The 21203-nt window shown below is 43.0% G+C and overlaps 1 protein-coding gene and 1 pseudogene across 1 annotated transcript in view; one reads left to right on the forward strand and one right to left on the reverse strand.

Moving 5' to 3' along the window:
- LOC141114176 (integrin alpha-IIb-like) overlaps positions 1-21203 on the reverse strand; it is a 162022-nt gene that overhangs the window by 80774 nt on the left and 60045 nt on the right. The window contains exons 8-10 of the mRNA XM_073607709.1: positions 20857-20901; positions 5336-5376; positions 2927-2977 (exon numbers count right to left, since the gene is read on the reverse strand). Of these exons, the coding sequence (XP_073463810.1) occupies positions 2927-2977; positions 5336-5376; positions 20857-20901 (137 nt within the window). The remainder of the gene's footprint in view (positions 1-2926; positions 2978-5335; positions 5377-20856; positions 20902-21203) is intronic.
- LOC141114177 (phosphorylase b kinase gamma catalytic chain, skeletal muscle/heart isoform pseudogene) lies at positions 19279-20745 on the forward strand (annotated as a pseudogene).

Here is a 21203-nt window from a genome sequence, read left to right on the forward strand (position 1 = left end):
TACTCAGACAACACTCAGATACTCACACTACACAGGTACTATGACCCCTGTTATAACCTCCTGTTTTCCTAAGGTAAAATCCACTTTGCACTACAAGTGGGACTTTGGTGGGATCGTGTGTAGGCAAGTCCGTTTCGTCTGAACTCCGTCGAAAAGTCCTTCGGAGTTCAGTCCGATGAGAAGTCCGCTTGTGTGTACGCGGCATAAGACTGCACTGTATTTGGCTCCATCCATCTTCCCATCACCTCTGACCAGCTTGCCTGTACCTGCTGAAAAATTGCATCACCACAACATGAAGCTGCCACCACCATGTTTAACGGTGGGGATGGTGTGTCCAGAGTGATATGCAGTGTTAGTTTTCTGCCACACATAGAGTTTTGCTTTTTAGGCAAAAAGTTAAATTTTGGTCTCATCTGACCAGAGCACCTTCTTCCAGATGTTTGCTGTGTCCCACATGGCTTCTCACAAACTGCAAATGGGACTTCTTATGGCTTTCTTTCAACAATGGCTTTCTTCTTGCCACTCTTCCATAAACGTCAGATTTGTGGAGTGCATGACTAATAGACTATAGTTGTCCTGTGGACAGATTCTCCCACCTGAGCTGTGGATCTCTGCAGCTCCTACAGAGTTACCATGGGCCTGTTGGCTGCTTCTCTGCTTAATGCTCTCCTTGCCCAGCCAGTCATTTAGGTGGAAGGCCACGTCTTGGTAGGTTTGCAGTTGTGCCATACTCTTTCCATTTTCGGATGATGGATTAAACAGTGTTCTGTGAGATGTTCAAAGCTTGGAATATTTTTTTATAACCTAACCTTGCTAGTTTTGTGTTCCTTGGTCTTCATGATGCTTGGTATTCTTGATGTTCACCAAGGCTCTCTAACAAACCTCTGAGGGCTTTACAGAACAGCTGTATGTATTTATACTGAGATTAAATTACACACAGGTGGACTCTAGTTACTAATTAGGTGACTTCTGAAGGCAATTGGTTCCACTAGATTTTTAGTTAGGGGTATTAGAGTAAAGGGGGCTGAATACAAATGCACGCCAACACTTTTCACATATTAATTTGTAAAAAAAATGAAAACCACTTATCATTTTCCTTCCACTTCACAATTATGTGCCACTTTTCTATCACATAAAATCCCAATAAAAGTATTATCAATGATCACTGTATTGGTGTCACTAGTGATGTCAGTTAGAGTCAGTTAATGTTCTTGCCAGCTAGTGTAAGTTAGTGGCAGTCCCCGATTGCCCGTCACATTATCACAGTCACACTAGAAATGTGATAGGCTTTAAGAAAGACAGGGCTGCTTAAATTCCCGTATATATATTACAGTTTGTAGATGCTTTACCTTTCACACAAACCGATTATTATACATATATTGGGATTTGTTTTTACCAAAGACATGTGGCAGAACACATTTTGGTCTAAATTTTATGAAGAAATTTTATTTATTGGATATGTTTTATAACAGAGTAAAAAATTAGGGTTTTAAAGAAAAAAAAAAAAAAAAACCCAGTGGCGATCAAACCAAAAGAAAACCTTATTTTTGTGAAAAAATTTATATAAATTTTATTTTAGTACAGCGTGATTAATTAAATTAGCACAGTGCTAAATAGCAAAAATTGGTCTGTCTGGTATAACTTTCCAGACTGAATCAATAAAATTTCTTGGGGACAAGGTGCTTTGGGGTGGGGGATGCAGAGCCCCCATGCCCCAAAGCACCCCCTTATGTTGAGAGCATTTTGCCTGGTATAGTTCGGGGGGGGGGGGCGCTCGCTCGCCCAACCCCCTTTCTTGACCTGCCGGGCTGCATGCTCGGATAAGGGTCTGGTATAAGAACAAGAAACTGAATACCAAATCTCACCACAGGATGGACTGTGGAGATTTCATAGGTAGAGCAGTGCCAACGTCCTAAATCTACATATTCTCAAAAAAACACACCAAAGGGAGTGGAAAAATGGACTTTGTAGGCACCAATCATAAAATATAAGTATTTTATTATACAAAAAAGTACAAAAAAACAAAAACACAGACTTATTAAAACATTGCAATAAATTGCAGAGCAATAGCTGGTACTCTCTCAAACAAAGGTCATAGCCTACAGAGGGGTATCCCTTAAAACAGGCGGAGACATCGCCCCTTGTTCAGCATAAAAGACATCAAACTGATATAGCGCTACATGTTTCGCAATTGAATGCTTCTTCAGGAGCCCGTTTGAGTCACCTCAACCAGAAATTAAATCTGCAAGTAACTGGGAAGTGTATATTGCCAAAATCGGCTTCCAGATAGCCAAGCTGAATTGAATAACCAATAACATCGATTCTTGTGAGAGGTAATGCAAGCCGAACAAATCTTGTGTAAAGAAGGGTCACAAGCTGTTCCCTTACAGACCAACCACCAAGAGGAACACAGCAGGCAGGGCTATACTGGGATTTTAAAAGTATCAATATAAGCAGCTTAGCAGCAGCCAAACGGAAGCCATCAGACAGCTTTGGTGTGTTTTTTTGAGAAGGAAGGGTCTGGTATAGATTCTGGGGGAAACCCCACGCGTTTTTTTTTGTTTTGGCATGGGGTTCCCTTTAAAGATCCTCAGAGCACAAGACACATGCCACAAGTCGGATCAGTTCAGACGATGATCAGACTTGGATGCGACTTACATTCAAATCAATGGGCTGAAATCGTGCCCAAGCCAGACCAAAGTAGTGCAGGAAGTATTTTCAAAGTCGGACTGATGCAAGTCGGACAAGTTAAGATGGCTCTCATAGGGAACCATTCATTTTGACAAGTAATACGACTTGTGCTATGGAAGTCAGAGCTCATGGTGGACCAGTGTGAACCAGCCCTGAAGCCATTTTGTCTAAAGCAGCTGATGGTTTACAGCTAAGATCCTCCTAGGACCACAAACTTACTTGTCATTATACTCACCTGTTCTCCTTTGAATTTAATCGTTGTTTTCATGTTTAAATAGATTTCAACCTGTGATCGATAAGACATTGATTTTAGTCTACAAACAAATTTTTAAATATTTCATGCTGGATGTAAAAGGCAAGAGGCTTGGCATTTACTATAAAGAATATGCATCTCTCAGCATTAATGAAAGTGATTTTATACTTAAATCTAGGCGTTTATCAAGTCCTGCCAATAACTTCTTTGTAGTCAAAAGCTTAGGCACCAACAAATCATTTGGTAATGACTTGCTGGCAGTGCTGTCACAAATTCTGTACTTATAGAACTAAAGTATATATTGGATAAAATCTACTTATGATCAAATCATAGAAAAAAAGATTGTAAAATACTGTAGATCAGGGATCTCCAAACTTTCTAAACAAAGGGTCAGTTTACTGTCCTTCAGACTTTAGGGGGGCTGGACTGTGGCCAGTGGGAGTAGAAAATGTCCTGCATCAGTGATATTAACAATGCTCCATCTTTTGTATTAGGGTGAGGAATGGTGCCTCATTGGTTATGTCAGTGGGAGGAATAATATGCCATTGATAGTGTCAGTGGCCAGAATTATGCCCTATTGTTGGGGGTCAGTGGGAGGAATATTGCCTCAAATCAGTAGGAGGAATAGTAGGGCTGGATAAGGGAAAGCAAAGGGCCACATCCAGCACACCAGGCCGCAGTTTGGAGACCATTGCTGTAGACCACAGCAACCCATCAAAAGTCCAAAAAACTAAAACCTAATTGGTTACTTTGAGTCATTTTGTTGATTTTCAATACTCCTTGTTTTACTAATATCTGTAGCACTGGATATTGTTTGATGAATCAATTGTTTCAATATTTTGACAGAAATTTACAATTACAAATCAGTATTTCTCCACCTACCATGTTGATCACCTTTGGTCAAACTTTAAATGAATATTATGTGAAGCAACTGAATTATTGTAAAATGTTTACTTTTGGTTTTTGTTTAGTTTTTCCAATAAGTTAGTTTGGAAAGTGACTGGTTTGGTTACAAGTGACCTTACAGATATCCAAATTTTAATTTTAAAATGATGCACTGCTGAGTGTTAATAAAGGTGTGGGTTCATACCCCCTTCACCTTATCCCAACAACATATTTGGAAAGATAAAAAAGGAAAGACCCTGGGATTGTGCGGGTGAGGGGGAAAATGAGTATACAAAGGGAGTAATGGATAATATGATTTGTATGACAAGGTGCCCAAGAGTAATAAAAAGATATACTTTATTTGAAATATACAAAATAGGGTATTAAAAAAAAATAATAAACAGTTCATACAAAATACCTAGACCATATAGATGGACGTTCTGAGTTAAAGAAAATCAAAAAAGAGAGAGGACTTGCTCGTTCACAGAACTATATGCATATCCTGTGTCTGCACCTGGAGGTTGAAATACCAGCTGAGTGAGGATAACCCCGCCTATACTGGGCGGGGGATGTGTCATGCTGGCCATGTTATATAATACATGAGAGGACGGGCGAGGTTCGGCGTCACTAACCCATCAGCTGATCGGTGTCAGCAGAGGAGATACTGTGCGCCGAAGGCTGTTCCCTCGGTGCGGCGGCGTCCAGCGCCAGCGCGTCATAAGGCGCGATGACGTCAGACGTCGCAGTGCCGCCGACATGAGAGGGGAGGGCCCACTGCAGGCCGGTCCAGGGAGCAGCCGTATCGCGCATGCGCGAATGGCGGATCGAATGGACCGCCAAGAGCCAACCAGGATATGCATATAGTTCTGTGAACAAGTAAGTCCTCTCTCTTTTTTGATTTTCTGCTTTCCCAAGCTCTCATTCTCCACCACCTATATCCTATGATATATGTCCATTGCATACGTATACTAATGATTGGTATGTTTTACCTATGTACCTCCCCAGATCATACAATAATCCTCACAGGAAACCCCTGAAGAAGGAATTGCACTTTTAAATCCGAAACATGTTGGGTTCCTATATATCATGTATATGTATGTCTCTTTAACTCAGAACGTCCATCTATATGGTCTAGGTATTTTGTATGAACTGTTTATTGTTTTTTTTAAAATACCCTATTTTGTATATTTCAAATAAAGTATATCTTTTTATTACCCTTGGGCACCTTGTCATACCAATACTATCCATTACTCCCTTTGTATACTCATTTTCCCCCTCACCCGCACAATCCCAGGGTCTTTCCTTTTTTATCTTTCCTTACAGATATCCAAACGACTAAAAAAAATCAGACTGAATGATCGATCATATGAAAAATAGATGCATGTCTGGTCAACATAAATGTACACAAACTGCCCAGCTCCACACCTTGAATTGTAGGTCAGTGGATTGTACTGGACATCATGTTCTAAGACTTCTTAACAGATACATTCCACATTCAGTACTTACCAAGCCCCTGCTTGAGTGGGATGGGCTTCCAAAAACAATTTCTACAAGAAAGCAAATAGTCACCTGTGTTAAAGTGAAACTGTTGTTCTTTTGAAAATAATTTGTTCTAAGGGTGAGGAAGGTAAACAACTAGGGTTTTGTTTTGAAAATAGGCACAGGAACTCAACCACACCCCAACTGCGTCACCCATCATCAAGACTCCCCCCTCTCATGCTACATCAAATGGTAGGTGTGGCGAAATTGCACTAACAGTGGGGGGGGGGGGACTTAATGGGGCATAGTTAAATACCAAGGTGCAGGGTTCAGGAGTGCTCTACATACAGACGTACAGAGTGCAGAGTTTCGCAGTGCATTACATAAAGTACAGAGTGCAGGGTTCAGGAGTGCGCTGTCCTGTAGAAAACACTCTTGGCAAACTCCAGGCAAACCGCTAAATATCCAGATGAAATACATAAAAGGGAACAGATTTACCTGCCAAATAATGTGTATCTTTTTATCTACCCCTAAGATTTACACAGCTCTGCCAAACAGCACAGTAGTTATGTCTGGTAGTTAAGGGGACCTAATCTTTTTCTGCTGCAATTTCACTTTCACATGCAGGTCTACCACCCCAGTCTGTGGTTATCTATTTATTAAAATGCTTAACCTACGCAGTCTTACCCGAAGGCCTCGATGCGCAAAAACAGAAGGACATTGACATTAAAAGACCTCAAGAGAACCAACAAGCCAGCATAGCAAGATACAAAATAAAAGCTAGGAAGTCTGTCCATAACACCCCAATTAAAAATTAGGTGTCTCCAAAAGTTTGTACAAAAAGTATGGTTTTCAATTTATTTTGAAATTTCAAAAAGTCATTCTCAAGTCTTAGTTTCAGAGGCAAGGAGTTCCAAAGTTCAGCTCCTCGTACTTCACTCGTTCTCCCTCCATATGTTTTCTTTTAAATTTTGGAATCTTCAGTATGGCCAAGTTCGCCGATCTCAAGGATCGAGTAGGCACATACTTGACAAATTTTTCCTTCAGATACACTGGGCCACGTCCATGCAGTGCCTTATGGACAAGACATCCAGTTTTGAACAGAACCCGTTCTTTCACGGGCAACCAATGTAGTGCTCTAAAGGGTAGGAGTGATGTGGTCACAGTGACCAACACCTGTCAGTAACCTTGCTGCGGCATTCTGGATTAGCTGGAGCTTGTAGATGGTACAAGCAGGCAAACCCAGATACAGGGCATTACAGTAGTCCAATCGACTGCTGATAATGGCATTGACCATGACGATTTTGTCAGAGTCTGCGATATAGTGAAAAGTCGACCTCAGAAGTCTCAGGTAGAAGTGGCATGAACTCACCACCTGATTTACCTGAGGGCGCAAGTTCAACTCAGAGTCAAAGATGACGCCCAAATCCCTGACCTGAGTGGCCGGAATCGTAAAAGGTTTGAAAGATTCCGGCCATGACGGAAATAGGTTGGAATACAACCGGTTACTGAAGATGATGCATTCAGTTTTGGTGCCATTTAGCTTTAGATAATTGGCACCCATCCAGGATTGGATTTCCTCCAGGCAGGAGGCCAGCGTGACCTGATCCTCCCCTTTCTTGGATAATTTGAAGTAGATCTGGGTGTCGTCAGCATCATGGAATGGGAGATTGTGACGGCAAATGATGCACAGCAGCGGCCTCATATAGATGTTAAAAAGGATCGGAGATAGAACCGATCCTTGTGGGACCCCGCAAGACAGGGGACTATTGGAGGAATAGAATGGTCCAAACTTTACCCTCTGGACCCTGTCTCGCAGGAACGAGGCTACCCATGCCAAAGCTATACCATCCATTCCCGCCACCATCTTCAACCTATCCACAAGTATAGAGTGGTCGATGGTATCAAAAGCTGCCGACAAATCCAGAAGTACCAAGGCCGAAGCTTCATTCTCATCCAAGGTCCAGAGCAGATTGTCCTTGACTTTTAACAGGGCTGTCTCTGAACCTCTCCCAGGACAAAATCCTGACTGAAAGTCATCAAAAATTTTATTAGACTCCAGGTGAGGTTGAAGTTGCCATACCGCAGCTCGCTCCATGATTTTTGCCAAAAACAGCAGGGTGGAGATAGGGCGATTGTTGCGCTCTACGTTAGCTTTCTTTAGCAGGGGGAATAACCACCGCCTGCTTCAGAATACATGGAAGGACACTGGTAGCAAAAGACATGCTAACAATGTCTGCAATAAAAGGCGCCAGAGCATCTGAGGAGTCCTTCACCAACTGCGCGATGCAGGGATCAAGTGGTGAGGACGAGGCTCTGAGAGACTTGAGGATGATTTTAATATCTTCTGGAGTGATCGAATAAAATACAGATAAGCGGGTCCCTGCATATGGTGGGCATGTTTCTTCTACCTTCACAGATGGAATGCTTTTTCTGATAATTTCTATTTTTTCTTTAAAATAACAGGATAAGATTTCACACAATTCAGCAGAGTTTTTCTCTTCAGGTTGACCACAAGTGGGATTAGCCAATCTTTTACAGGGATGTTTCTGTTAGGAATATGAGGTTTCTTTTTATTAGTTTTTACATCGTAAACCAGATTAAATGATGGTCGCTCCAAATCATCTCACAGGATGGAAAGAATTTAAGTAGGAGCCCACCATATAAAACTGAATCCAGGGTGTGGCCTGCCGTATGAGTGGGACCACTAACACCCTGGATATACCCCACACTCAACGCAAAATTTATCAGCTGCTGGCCGACTAGGTGATCAACATCATCTGCCCAGCAGTTGAAATCTCCAAGCACAATGTTTTTATTATAACGCAAAGGCTGGTTAATGAGTACTTGGCACATCTCCTCTAGGAAATCAGCTGTTTTATTAGGGGAATGATAAATAATTGTTAACCCCATGGTTTCTTCAGGCCCTAGTTTGCATTGAAAAGAGGCAAATTCAAACGAGGAAACCATTTCCTCTGTAACAATTTTAGTGAACATCAGCTGGGAGAGAAATATGAGAGCCACTCCTCCCCCTCTCCCTGCTAATCTATCATGATTTATGATGCTATAACCATTAGGGACTAGTTCATCCATTCTAGGGAGAGCAGCCAGGGAAAACCATGTTTCCGTGACTGCTAAATAATCCAGTTTATGTAGACAGAGAGTATCATGAATAGCAGTGGCATTCTTTATAGCTGAGCGAGCGTTAATTAATCCACCAACCAAGTATTTTTTTTTTATTTTCAAACTTATCTGTGCCTTCTTCTAGAGCAGTGGTTCTCAACTACCCTAGTGCCGTGACCCCTTGATAAAATTTCCCAAGCTGTGGAGACCCAACCGTAAAAGCACCCAAGGCAAGACAAGTAATTTGCGCCCCTAACCCATGGACATTTAGTGTTCCCTGAGTCCCTTCCACTCGTACAGTATTAAAACCCCTTATGGTACATTTTAGGATATACCACTCTCTCTTTGTTCTCCTTTCTTTCCCTTTTATATCTCTTTATCCTAATTTCTTGTTCCCCCCCCCCCCCCCCATCCCTCTTTCTAGCCGTCTTTATTGTTCTTTCTCTTATTCTTTCTCTCCCTTTTTCTTTGTTCCTCCCCCTCTTTTCCTCTCCTTTCCATGTATTCTCTATTTCTATTCCTTCTCTTACTCCTTGGAGGGGGGGTGGGGGGAATGGGATGAGTGGCAATGTTGGCGGGGAGTTCTGATCAGCCAACTTAGGTGCTCTTGATCAAGCTCATCTGCTGATCTGAGAACTGTAGTGGGGACTTTTAATGGCAACTATAATCACAGGTAGTGTTACTCACTGTGTCTCCAACTTTGTGGTGTCTTGTAGCAGTGACACCTATGCGGAAATCAGAAGATAGGGTCTCCTCCAGACGGCGGGCGGCTGCAGGCTCCAGGGACAGCCCTGCTGGGCGGCCACAAAAAGGCTGGGGGAGTGGTGCAGGCTTCAGAAACAGCCAAGGATTTGGTGACCCCTGGCAAATCATCATTTGACCCCCAAGGGGGTCCCGACCCCCAGGTTGAGAACCACTGTTCTAGAGCATTATTAAAAAACTTTAGGCATGTAGGCTCAGAGGCTATGGATAAACAAAATTTCTGTAGTTTGTCAGCTACCTTCTGTGAGATCTGACCAGTTGTATTCAGCGTCTTTAGCTGATCAGATGAATAAACAATCAGGATTAAAAAACTGCACTCAAAATGGTGCCCGCCTGCCCCGCCACGTCCTGTCACGGACGGGCTTCCCTTGGGCGCGCCTCCAGCGTCAGGAGGATATAGAGGCCAGACTCCGCCCAGAGAAGGGTTAAGGAGTCAGCTCCGCCCACAGAGGAAGTCCAGTTCAGTGCACATGTGCGGGTACTGGGACCAGGCATCCTGACCCTGAGTGCGGCTTCCTGCTGGATTGCACTTGTGCAGGGGGACTCTGAAAGCTCTGAGGTAGGTGCAAAAGTATTGTTGATGTAGATGACAAAACAGCACAAGGGGATACGCAAATGTAGACTTTTCTGTGCAAGTGCGATTTCCTTTAGGTAGTCAAACGTTCTAGCTCTGCGCAGCGGCGTCAGGAGGATATAGAGGCCAGACTTCGCCCAGAGAAGGGTTAAGGAGTCAGCTCCACCCACAGAGGAAGTCCAATTCAGTGCGGGGACCAGGACCAGGCGTCCTGACCCTGAGTGCGGCTTCCTGCTGGATTGCACTTGTGCAGGGGGGACTCTGAAAGCTCTGAGGTAGGTGCAAAAGTATTGCTGATGTAGATGACAAAACAGCACAAGGGGATACACAAATGTAGACTGTCCTGTGCAAGTGTGATTTCCTTTAGGTAGTAAAACGTCCTAGCTCTGCGCAGCGGCGTCAGGAGGATATAGCGGCTAGACTCCGTCCAGAGAAGGGTTAAGGAGTCAGCTCCACCCACAGAGGAAGTCCAATTTATTGCACATGTGCGGGGACCGAGACCAGTCGTCCTGACCCTGAGTGCAGCTTCCTGCTTCCTTCCTTCCTACTGTCCTGTGCAAGTGCGATTTCCTTTAGGTAGTCAAACATCAAACATTGGACTGTGAAAGGAGGAGCAGCACACCAAAGAACTAATTTCTGTCGTTCTGCTCTCTCCTCTTATCAGCATGTTCCTTCTCTGACAGCACAACTGATTGGTTCCTTGTGTTGCTTATCCTCCCCTCTCTAGACTCAGCTGTACAGTAGGGATGAGCCGAACACCCCCCTGTTCGGTTCGCACCAGAACATGCGAACAGGAAAAAAGTTTGTTCGAACACGCGAACACCGTTAAAGTCTATGGGACACGAACATGAATAATCAAAAGTGCTAATTTTAAAGGCTAATATGCAAGTTATTGTCATAAAAAGTGTTTGGGGATCCGGGTCCTGCCCCAGGGGACATGGATCAATGCAAAAAAAAGTTTTAAAAACGGCCGTTTTTTCAGGAGCAGTGATTTTAATAATGCTTAAAGTCAAACAATAAAAGTGTAATATCCCTTTAAATTTCGTACCTGGGGGGTGTCTATAGTATGCCTGTAAAGGGGCGCATGTTTCCTGTGTTTAGAACAGTCTGACAGCAAAATGACATTTTGAAGGAAAAAACTCATTTAAAACTACCCGCGGCTATTGCATTGCCGACAATACACATAGAAGTTCATTGATAAAAACGGCATGGGAATTCCCCAAAGGGGAACCCCGAACCAAAATTAAAAAAAAAAAAATGACGTGGGAGTCCCCCTAAATTCCATACCAGGCCCTTCAGGTCTGGTATGGATGTTAAGGGGAACCCCGGCCAAAATTTAAAAAAAAATGACGTGGGGTTTCCCCTAAATTCCATATCAGACCCTTCAGGTCTGGTATGGATTTTAAGGGGAACCCGGCGCCAAAAAAAAAAAAAAAAACGGCGTGGGGTCCCCCCAAAAATCCATACCAGACCCTTATCCGAGCACGCAACCTGGCAGGCCGCAGGAAAAGAGGGGGGGACGAGAGTGCGGCCCCCCCTCCCTCCTGAACCGTACCAGGCCACATGCCCTCAACATTGGGAGGGTGCTTTGGGGTAGCCCCCCAAAACACCTTGTCCCCATGTTGATGAGGACAAGGGCCTCATCCCCACAACCCTGGCCGGTGGTTGTGGGGGTCTGCGGGCGGGGGGCTTATCGGAATCTGGAAGCCCCCTTTAACAAGGTGACCCCCAGATCCCGGCCCCCCCCCTGTGTGAAATGGTAAGGGGGTACATAAGTACCCCTACCATTTCACGAAAAAAGTGTCAAAAATGTTAAAAATGACAAGAGACAGTTTTTGACAATTCCTTTATTTAAATGCTTCTTCTTTCTTCTATCTTCCTTCATCTTCTGGTTCTTCTGGCTCTTCTGGTTCTTCCTCCGGCGTTCTCGTCCAGCATCTCCTCCGCGGCGTCTTCTATCTTCTTCTCCTCGGGCCGCTCCGCACCCATGGCATGGGGGGGAGGCTCCCGCTCTTCTCTTCTTCTTTTCTTCTCTTCTTCTCTTCTTCATTTTCTTCTCCGGGCCGCTCCGCAATCCATGCTGGCATGGAGGGAGGCTCCCGCTGTGTGACGGCGCTCCTCGTCTGACAGTTCTTAAATAACGGGGGGCGGGGCCACCCGGTGACCCCGCCCCCTCTGACGCACGGGACATGACGGGACTTCCCTGTGGCATTCCCCGTGACGTCACAGGGAAGTCCCGTCAAGTCACCGTGCGTCAGAGGGGGCGGGGTCACCGGGTGGCCCCGCCCCCCCCTTATTTAAGAACTGTCAGACGAGGAGCGCCGTCACACAGCGGGAGCCTCCCTCCATGCCAGCATGGATTGCGGAGCGGCCCGGAGAAGAAAATGAAGAAGAGAAGAAGAGAAGAAGAGAAGAAGTGAAGAAGAGAAGAAAAGAAGAAGAGAAGAGCGGGAGCCTCCCCCCAATGCCATGGGTGCGGAGCGGCCCGAGGAGAAGAAGATAGAAGACGCCGCGGAGGAGATGCTGGACGAGAACGCCGGAGGAAGAACCAGAAGAGCCAGAAGAACCAGAAGAACCAGAAGATGAAGGAAGATAGAAGAAAGAAGAAGCATTTAAATAAAGGAATTGTCAAAAACTGTCTCTTGTCATTTTTAACATTTGACAGTTTTTTAGTGAAATGGTAGGGGTAAGGGGGGGGGCCGGGATCTGGGGGTCCCCTTGTTAAAGGGGGCTTCCAGATTCCGATAAGCCCCCCGCCCGCAGACCCCCACAACCACCGGCCAGGGTTGTGGGGATGAGGCCCTTGTCCTCATCAACATGGGGACAAGGTGTTTTGGGGGGCTACCCCAAAGCACCCTCCCAATGTTGAGGGCATGTGGCCTGGTACGGTTCAGGAGGGAGGGGGGCCGCACTCTCGTCCCCCCCCTCTTTTCCTGCGGCCTGCCAGGTTGCGTGCTCGGATAAGGGTCTGGTATGGATTTTTGGGGGGACTCCACGCCGTTTTTTTTTTTTTTTTGGCGCGGGGTTCCCCTTAAAATCCATACCAGACCTGAAGGGTCTGGTATGGAATTTAGGGGGAACCCCACGTCATTTTTTTTTTTTTATTTTGGCCGGGGTTCCCCTTAATATCCATATCAGACCTGAAGGGCCTGGTATGGAATTTAGGGGGACTCCCACGTCATTTTTTTTTTTTAATTTTGGTTCGGGGTTCCCCTTTGGGGAATTCCCATGCCGTTTTTATCAATGAACTTCTATGTGTATTGTCGGCAATGCAATAGCCGCGGGTAGTTTTAAATGAGTTTTTTCCTTCAAAATGTCATTTTACTGTCAGACTATTCTAAACACAGGAAACATGCGCCCCTTTACAGGCATACTATAGACACCCCCCAGGTACGAAATTTAAAGGGATATTACACTTTGATTGTTAGACTTTAAGCATTATTAAAATCACTGCTCCTGAAAAAACGGCCGTTTTTAAAACTTTTTTTTGCATTGATCCATGTCCCCTGGGGCAGGACCCAGGTCCCCAAACACTTTTTATGACAATAACTTGCATATTAGCCTTTAAAATTAGCACTTTTGATTTCTCCCATAGACTTTTAAAGGGTGTTCTGCGGCATTCGAATTTGCCGCGAACACCCCAAATTGTTCGCTGTTCGGCGAACTTGCGAACAGCCAATGTTCGAGTCGAACATGAGTTCGACTCGAACTCGAAGCTCATCCCTACTGTACAGTAATTTTCAAAAGACTGACACGTCAAATACATGTACAATTCATGCATTAAAAAAAAATTAATTCAATCATGTATTAATAATTACAGAACTACATTACTATGTACCTTTTATAGCTGCTTGGAATTCAGATTAATGTTTTGAATGGAAGGGTGATGTAATCCATTATCCCCTTATGAAGCCTCCAACTCAGACCAGTAAAGCCACATAAACATACTACTTGGACATTACCAAGTCAGCTCCAGAACTAGGTTGTGGGAAAGTCATACACAGGTAACAAGCACTGCTCAACTTGGCCTTCAAGCGCCAACGCAGAAAGGGAGGGAAGTAGTGAGCAACTTGTTTCCTCTATGACTTCTTGTGGTCACCAGGGCTATAGCTGTCCGGTTGGATGCTGGTGCCCCACGTGACCTCGGCGGCCATCTTGGGTCAGGTTAATGTCTATTTAAACACTCTGGCTCCTGGGTGTGGCTAGTGTACAGGTATCCCCTCTGTCAGGGACAGCACATAGTGGCACGTTCCAGAGGAGTAGGGAAAGTGCAGGAGCTAGGCTATTTCCACTTAGGAAGCCTCCCATTTGGGTGTGGACTGGCCATGCCGCATTCCCACTCCTCGTTGCAAAGCTGTTGGCATCATCTCAGGATACGCTTCTCTGATTCAGTTTCGTAAGTGGCTCTGGTCGGCTGTGCCTACCCACCGGGCCTAGTTGTGTATTGTTGGGATATTCTTAATACACTGTTGTCATTCATCTTGGCCTCTGTATGATCTCTGCTCACCGACACACCACGCTGCACCCTGCTCACACATGGCTACACTACTCTAGTATAGAGAGTAAACTTGTATCACAAAACTGCCACTCAATAAAAATTCTTTCAATCTTCCTTTCAGGACAAAAAAAATCCGTTCCCTATCAGCCTGTTCATGACCAGATATTAATAGGACAGGAATGAATAAAACAAAGTAAAGTTAGATGCTACTTGCTGTGTAATCTTCCAAGATAGCAAAAAGTGAAAAAATGAGTACTACTGGGTGAAACCAGACCTGACACCATATAAGAAGATAATTCACTCACTGCAGTCTCATTTTGCAGCCCCCGTCCCTCTCACTTCCAAGATACTACATGTGCAACTGAGAATTAAAGCTACCATTAAGCTGGTAGAATTTCCTTCAAAAATCTTTATTTTTAAATGATTTTGATTCTCTAATGTTTAGTGGGCTCAAATTGACTTTTGTGCATGACCTTTGATTATTATTAAATAACATCAACTCAAGTCCAAGTCCTAGTAACTTGATGAATGAGAGCTCTAAAAAAGAAGTCGGCTTTGTGCTAGTCTGACTAGATCCCCAGTATCATCCCCACAGCTGTAGTCAATGTGTCCAACCACCTAGTAGTCAGTTTCCTTCTTCACCTTGTTCCTTTGATCTTCTCAAACATTATCTTTCCCCAGTGATCTCTCTTCTTCTGACAGTGCGACCAAAATATGACAGTCGTAACTTCATCATTTGGGCTTCTTGTAACATAGTCGGTTTGATCTCTTCCAAAATCAATGTATTAGTTCTACATGCTGTCCACGGCACACATAAAATCCTTCCCAGGCACCAAAAAAGCTCAAATTAGTCGATCTTCCTTCTATCCTCTTTCAGTTATGTCCAGCTTTCACAACCGTAACTGCCAGTTGAGAAAATGAGTGCATAGACAAGTCTGATCTTCATTTAGATTCTAATTTCTTTGCATTTGAATACTTTGTCGAGAGTCTTCATTGTGTCCCTACAAAGTGTATGACCTTAGTGACAAGAAAAGTCAAAGGAGCAGGATGGAAAATTTTCCTGAATAAACAAAATTCTTACTGTGAAAGTGATCTTTGTTCAAGAAAAATTGTACATATTTTAATGCTCATGTTCAAAAAGTCTAGGATTCCATACAAGTACTAGGTGTGGACCAAATTTGAAGGGATTTTCAACAAAATTAGTTGGCTCTGACAAGTGATTTTTCAGAATTTCTGTATGAATGTTCGAACAAATTCCTGCTGGTGTATGGCCAGATTAAATCTCCAATAGCCTGACTTCCTAATAATGCCATGATATTGAGGCACACATGCTCACGATAGGCTTTAAACATGACATTTATAAGACACTGAAACCAGAATCAAATGAAGAACCACATACAATATGAAGGGGGTTCTGATGATGTAAAATTCCCAGTGTGCCACATCCCATAGAGACAGAAAAAAAAAAGAAAACCCCCTAGGAGTGGGACTTTAAGGGCACTACCAAAGAAATCAATGATATAAAATAAAAATTATTGAAAAAGTATGTCATAGACAAAAATACTGAACATGGTTATGAATACTAGAAGAGGATAATATACAACAACTGTAGATACAATATCCTGTATCCAACGCGTTTCAGAGCTGAGACCTGGGAAAGAAGCAGATGGACAAATAGATGCATATAACTACAAAAAAGTACAAAAAAAACCGCTAAGTGAACAATAGAAAAAATGCCGATGATACCATACCTAGCATATAGGGTCACTACCGGACCATGATGTCAAAGTCTGGGAAGGTTGAAAATCAGCAACTGCTGAAAAGGAACCCAAAAATTTGAAGCAAGTATTGCTGCTGTGGAAAGACAGACAGTACACATCCCTGAGTTGATATATATAATGCTCAAAAAGGGCATTAACCCCTTGAAACAGGGAATAACACTAGATAAATAGCACTCAGGAGAGGAATGTCATGTTCCATCAGTCAACAAAATGGTAACAGAGGATGAAAAAAGTGTACTTACTGGTGTTAAACTCCAGGCATGAAAAGACATCATGAAAAGACATCACCGGCTTGTCCTGTCAGTGGCCATATTGCAATTGAGCAAGGCCAGGATATATAAAGGCAAGCTGATTTTCCTTTATATATCCTGGCCTTGCTCAATGGCAATATGGCCATTGACAGGACGAGCCGGTGATGTCTTTTCATGTCTGGAGTTTAACACCAGTAAGTACACTTTTTTTCATCCTCTGTTACCATTTTGTTGACGGATGGAACATGACTGTCCTCTTCTGAGCGCTTTTTATCTCGTGTTATTCCCTGTTTCAAGTGGTTAATGCCCTTTTTGAGCATTATATATATCAACTCAGGGATGTGTACTGTCTGTCTTTCCACAGCAGCAATACTTACTTCAAATTTTGGGTTCCTTTTGAGCAGTTGCTGATTTTCAACCTTCCCAGACTTTGACATCATGGTCCGGTAGTGACTCTATATGCTAGGTATGGTATCACCAGCATTTTTTCCATTGTTCACTTAGCGTTTTTTTGTACTTTTTTGTAGTTATATACATCTATTTGTCCATCTGCTTCTTTTCCAGGTCTCCCCTCTCTCAGAAAAATATATGTGTCGAATGTGCTACTTTACTTAAGATACACCACTCTGTTAGATTCCATGCCTACACAATGATTATGCCCCCCAGGATCCTATATTACATGCAATAGTGCCCCAATTATCCACCCGGCTGGGTGTATTTTACATAAATTTCAACATAAATACAAAAATTAATATGTGACATTTATGACCAAACTATAATGTTCAAATTCATGTGCAAAGTGCAATGTGCAATAGTTGCCAAGATTTCTGTAACATATATTATCTGTGACTCTTCGTGACCCCTTCACCACTTTCGTGACAGGACCACCACCACCTGGATTAGCCACTGACCAGATGCTGGTTAAAACTGCGCCTTTGGTTCATTTAGTAGGGATAACCACTCCACATACTCCGTATCTTTGCTGACCCCAATGCGCTATATATAGACCATGTCCTCCTCATGAGAAACAGACAACGATCATTGTGCAGTATATAAAAACTGTTTTATTAGTGCTAAGTTTAAAAGAAGATATTACACTCACCTTTCCAGGTGCCCATAAACCAGCACCAAGCTATTCCAGCAGTTTGTAATGGGTGTAGGGATGGCGCCGTGTGAATTCCGTGCCGGCGTGCGGTGCAAGCCTCGTTTACACCCAGCCTCTACACGTTTTGCATCATAGTATGCGTCATCAGGAAGCTTCCTGATGACGCATACTATGATGCGAAACGCGTAGAGGCTGCTGGGAGATTTTCATCACATCTATACGTCACTTCCGGGCTAGGCGAAAGCGAGGGCTGAAGCGCAAGCCGGGTGTAAATGAGGCTTGTACCGCACGCCGGCATGGGAATCACACGGCGCCATCCCTACACCCATTACGAACTGCTGGAATAGCTTGGTGCTGGCTTATGGGCACCTGGAAATGTGAGTGTAATATCTTCTTTTAAACTTAGCACTAATAAAACAGTTTTTATATAATGCGCAATGATCGTTGTCTGTTTCTCATGAGGAGGACATGGTCTATATATAGCGCATTGGGGTCAGCAAAGATACGGAGTATGTGGAGTGGTTATCCCTACTAAATGAACCAAAGGCGCAGTTTTAACCGGCATCTGGTGAGTGGCTAATCCAGGTGGTGGTGGTCCTGTCACAAAAGTGGTGAAGGGGTCACGAAGAGTCATAGATAATATATGTTACAGAAATCTTGGCAACTATTGCACATTGCACTTTGCACATGAATTTGGACATTATAGTTTGGTCATAAATGTCACATATTAATTTTCGTATTTATTTATGTTAAAATTTATGTAAAATCCACCCAGCAGGGTGGATAATTGGGGCACTATTGCATGTAATATAGGATCCTGGGGGGCATAATGATTGTGTAGGCATGGAATCTAACAGAGTGGTGTATCTTAAGTAAAATAGCGCATTCAACACATATATTTTTCTATTTTTTCACCTAGTGGTGTCGTTTTTTGATTGCAGCAACTTAATTTTATTTAATTATTTAATTGCTTGCGCCAGTGACACACATTTGTTCATTTGCTCCCCTCTCTTAGGCCCCAGTGTTCAGGGTTTTTTTTCTATAAGTCCTTGTCCAGACACTTTTTCAAATTCTTTGTTTGGGTTGGGCAGAGTCTCCTCATTTTCTCATGATCCTATATTTTTTCAGAAACAATTGTTTTTTACAATGGGGCATTTCCATTGCAAATATTTATCTTAAAGCAGACACAAAGGGGGCAGAGTCGCTGGAGACTTCATGTGACAGTGTTTTTAATGTGAACATGGATGTTTCATGCATATACAACTGAACCAGATGTGAGTTGTTGAACATATATGTTTCTCTCATATCTGTATGTGACTAGAGAAATGTTTAAACTCTCACTGTTGACTGTTTGTATTTGAATTTCATAGATTATATACATCCTATTAACCCCTGATGAAAGAGACAACAATCAGCTCTGAAACACGTCGGGTACAGGACATTGTATCTACAGTTGTGGTCTATTATCCTTTTCTAGTATTCATGACCATGTTCAGTATTTTTTTCTATGACATACTTTTTCAATAAATGATTTTTTATTTTATATCATTGATTTCTTTGGTAGTGCCCTTAAAGTCCCACTCCTATGGGTTTTCTTCTTTTTCCAACCACATACAATATTTACCTCTTCATAGACTTGTTAATTTAAAGCAAATCTGTCCCACAGTAAAACCCATGAAGCCAACATAGCCAGAACAAATGCAGTCACTCAGAGGTGCCTACACATGCCTTTTTTTTTGTATAGTGTCTTCCTCGGATTGGCAACCTCCAGGTCAAAAATTAGAGCCAATTCCACACCCCCAATAGCTTTTTGGCGCTTATGAGATAGCAGTGGAGACCAAAGGGTCCCTGAAGCAGCTTTCAAAGATAATATAAGATGACGCGTGAAGAGTAATTACCAGATTGGCAGACTTCTCAAGAGTTTTATGAGAAATATGAGCCCAAAGAGGTCTTGGGGAGAGGAGTTAGCAGTGTGGTGCGGCGATGCATATTTAAGCCGACCAGAGAGGATTTTGCTGTAAAGATTATAGACATCACTGGAGACCACTTGACACAGCAAGAAATTGAAGATCTTCGAGAAGCTACTATTAAGGAAATTGAAATTTTGAAAAAAGTTTCAGACCACCCTTATGTCATCCAGCTGAAGGACAGCTATGAATCCAACACATTCTTCTTTCTGGTATTTGACCTAATGAAGAGAGGTGAACTATTTGACTACCTCACAGAACAAGTTACATTGAGTGAGAAGGAAACAAGAAAGATAATGAGGGCCTTATTGGAAGTTGTCTCATACCTGCATTCCCAGAACATTGTTCACAGAGACCTCAAACCAGAGAACATGCTCTTGGATGACAACATGAACATAAGCTGACAGACTTCGGATTCTCCTGTCAAATACCTGAAGGACAGCAACTGAAAGAAATTTGTGGCACACCTGGATATTTGGCACCAGAAATAATTCAAAGCTCTATGGATGAATATCACCCTGGATATAATAAACAGGTGGACATGTGGAGTAGTGGAGTTATAATGTACACACTACTGGCTGTCTCTCCACCATTTTGGCACAGAAAACAAATGCTAATGCTACGAATGATTATGAATGGGGACTAAAAGTTTAATTCTCCAGAATGGGATGATCGGTCAGACACGGTTAAAGACTTGATTGCCCGACTATTAGTTGTGAATCCAGAGAGACGTCTTACAGCAGACGAGGCTCTAGCTCATCCATTCTTCCAGCAATATGTAGTAGAAGAGGTTCGCCATTTTAGCCCATACAGGAGATTTAAAGTGGTCTGCCTAACAGTTTTGGCCTCTGTGCGGATTTACCACTACTATCGTAAAGTGAAACCTGTTACTAAAGAAATTGTAGCAAGGGACCCATATGCAATTAAGCCGATACGGAAGATGATCGATGCTTGTGCGTTCAGGATCTACGGACACTGGGTGAAGAAAGGGGAGCAGCAGAATCGAGCCGCACTCTTTGAAAATACAGCAAAAGCCATTCTATTATCACTGGCGGCAGAGTCCAGTTAATTATAACATTCTGCCTTTTGTCACGTAAACACAACATTACATCAAACTGTGTACCTATGGAATATGTGTGTGTATGTAAATATATTTATGAAACAAATAAATTTATAATAAATATAATACATTTAAAATTCAAAAAAAAAAAAAAAAATTAGAGCCAATGTCCTTCCATTCAATTAATGACTAATAGAAAGAAATAATTTTAGGAGTGGCAGTGCTCTAGTTATTGAGTTGCAGGTCAATATTGTCATATTATGTGCACCAGGTTTAGGGACTCCTGATTTGCATAGAAGGTCTTGTATCACTAGGTATGCTGCCTTGATAGGCTTTATTGTGAGACAGATATGGAGTGGACTGGGGAAGATTCTAGTCTTCAAAATATTCTTTTAACATCAATACAACATCTCTATCCTTTACCTACCTGGAGAGTCATCCCCCGTAAATTCACCATAAGCAACTGCAAAACCTAAAAGAAATAAATTAATCCAAATTTTTTAAAAAATGATCACATTTTCAGCATTTAAATTGTTCTCTCCCCCTTCGGTCTATCTAAAATCTGTATAAAAAGAGAACTTACCAATTTCTGATCTGCTCCGGTCCAGTCATGTGATCCTGCAGCTCCGGCTCCCCTGTGTCAGCGAGTAGCTGCTGAAGGTAGAGTGGAGGGAGCGCCAACAACAGCTATGCCATGGGAGCCTGCTGGTGATGTGACGGCTCCTGAAATTCTATACATCGTTGTCAAGCAACCCCAGAGCTGGACCAGCAGGA

This window comes from Aquarana catesbeiana, linkage group LG12 (assembly GCF_042186555.1).
Source record: "Aquarana catesbeiana isolate 2022-GZ linkage group LG12, ASM4218655v1, whole genome shotgun sequence".
Lineage (NCBI taxonomy): Eukaryota > Metazoa > Chordata > Amphibia > Anura > Ranidae > Aquarana > Aquarana catesbeiana.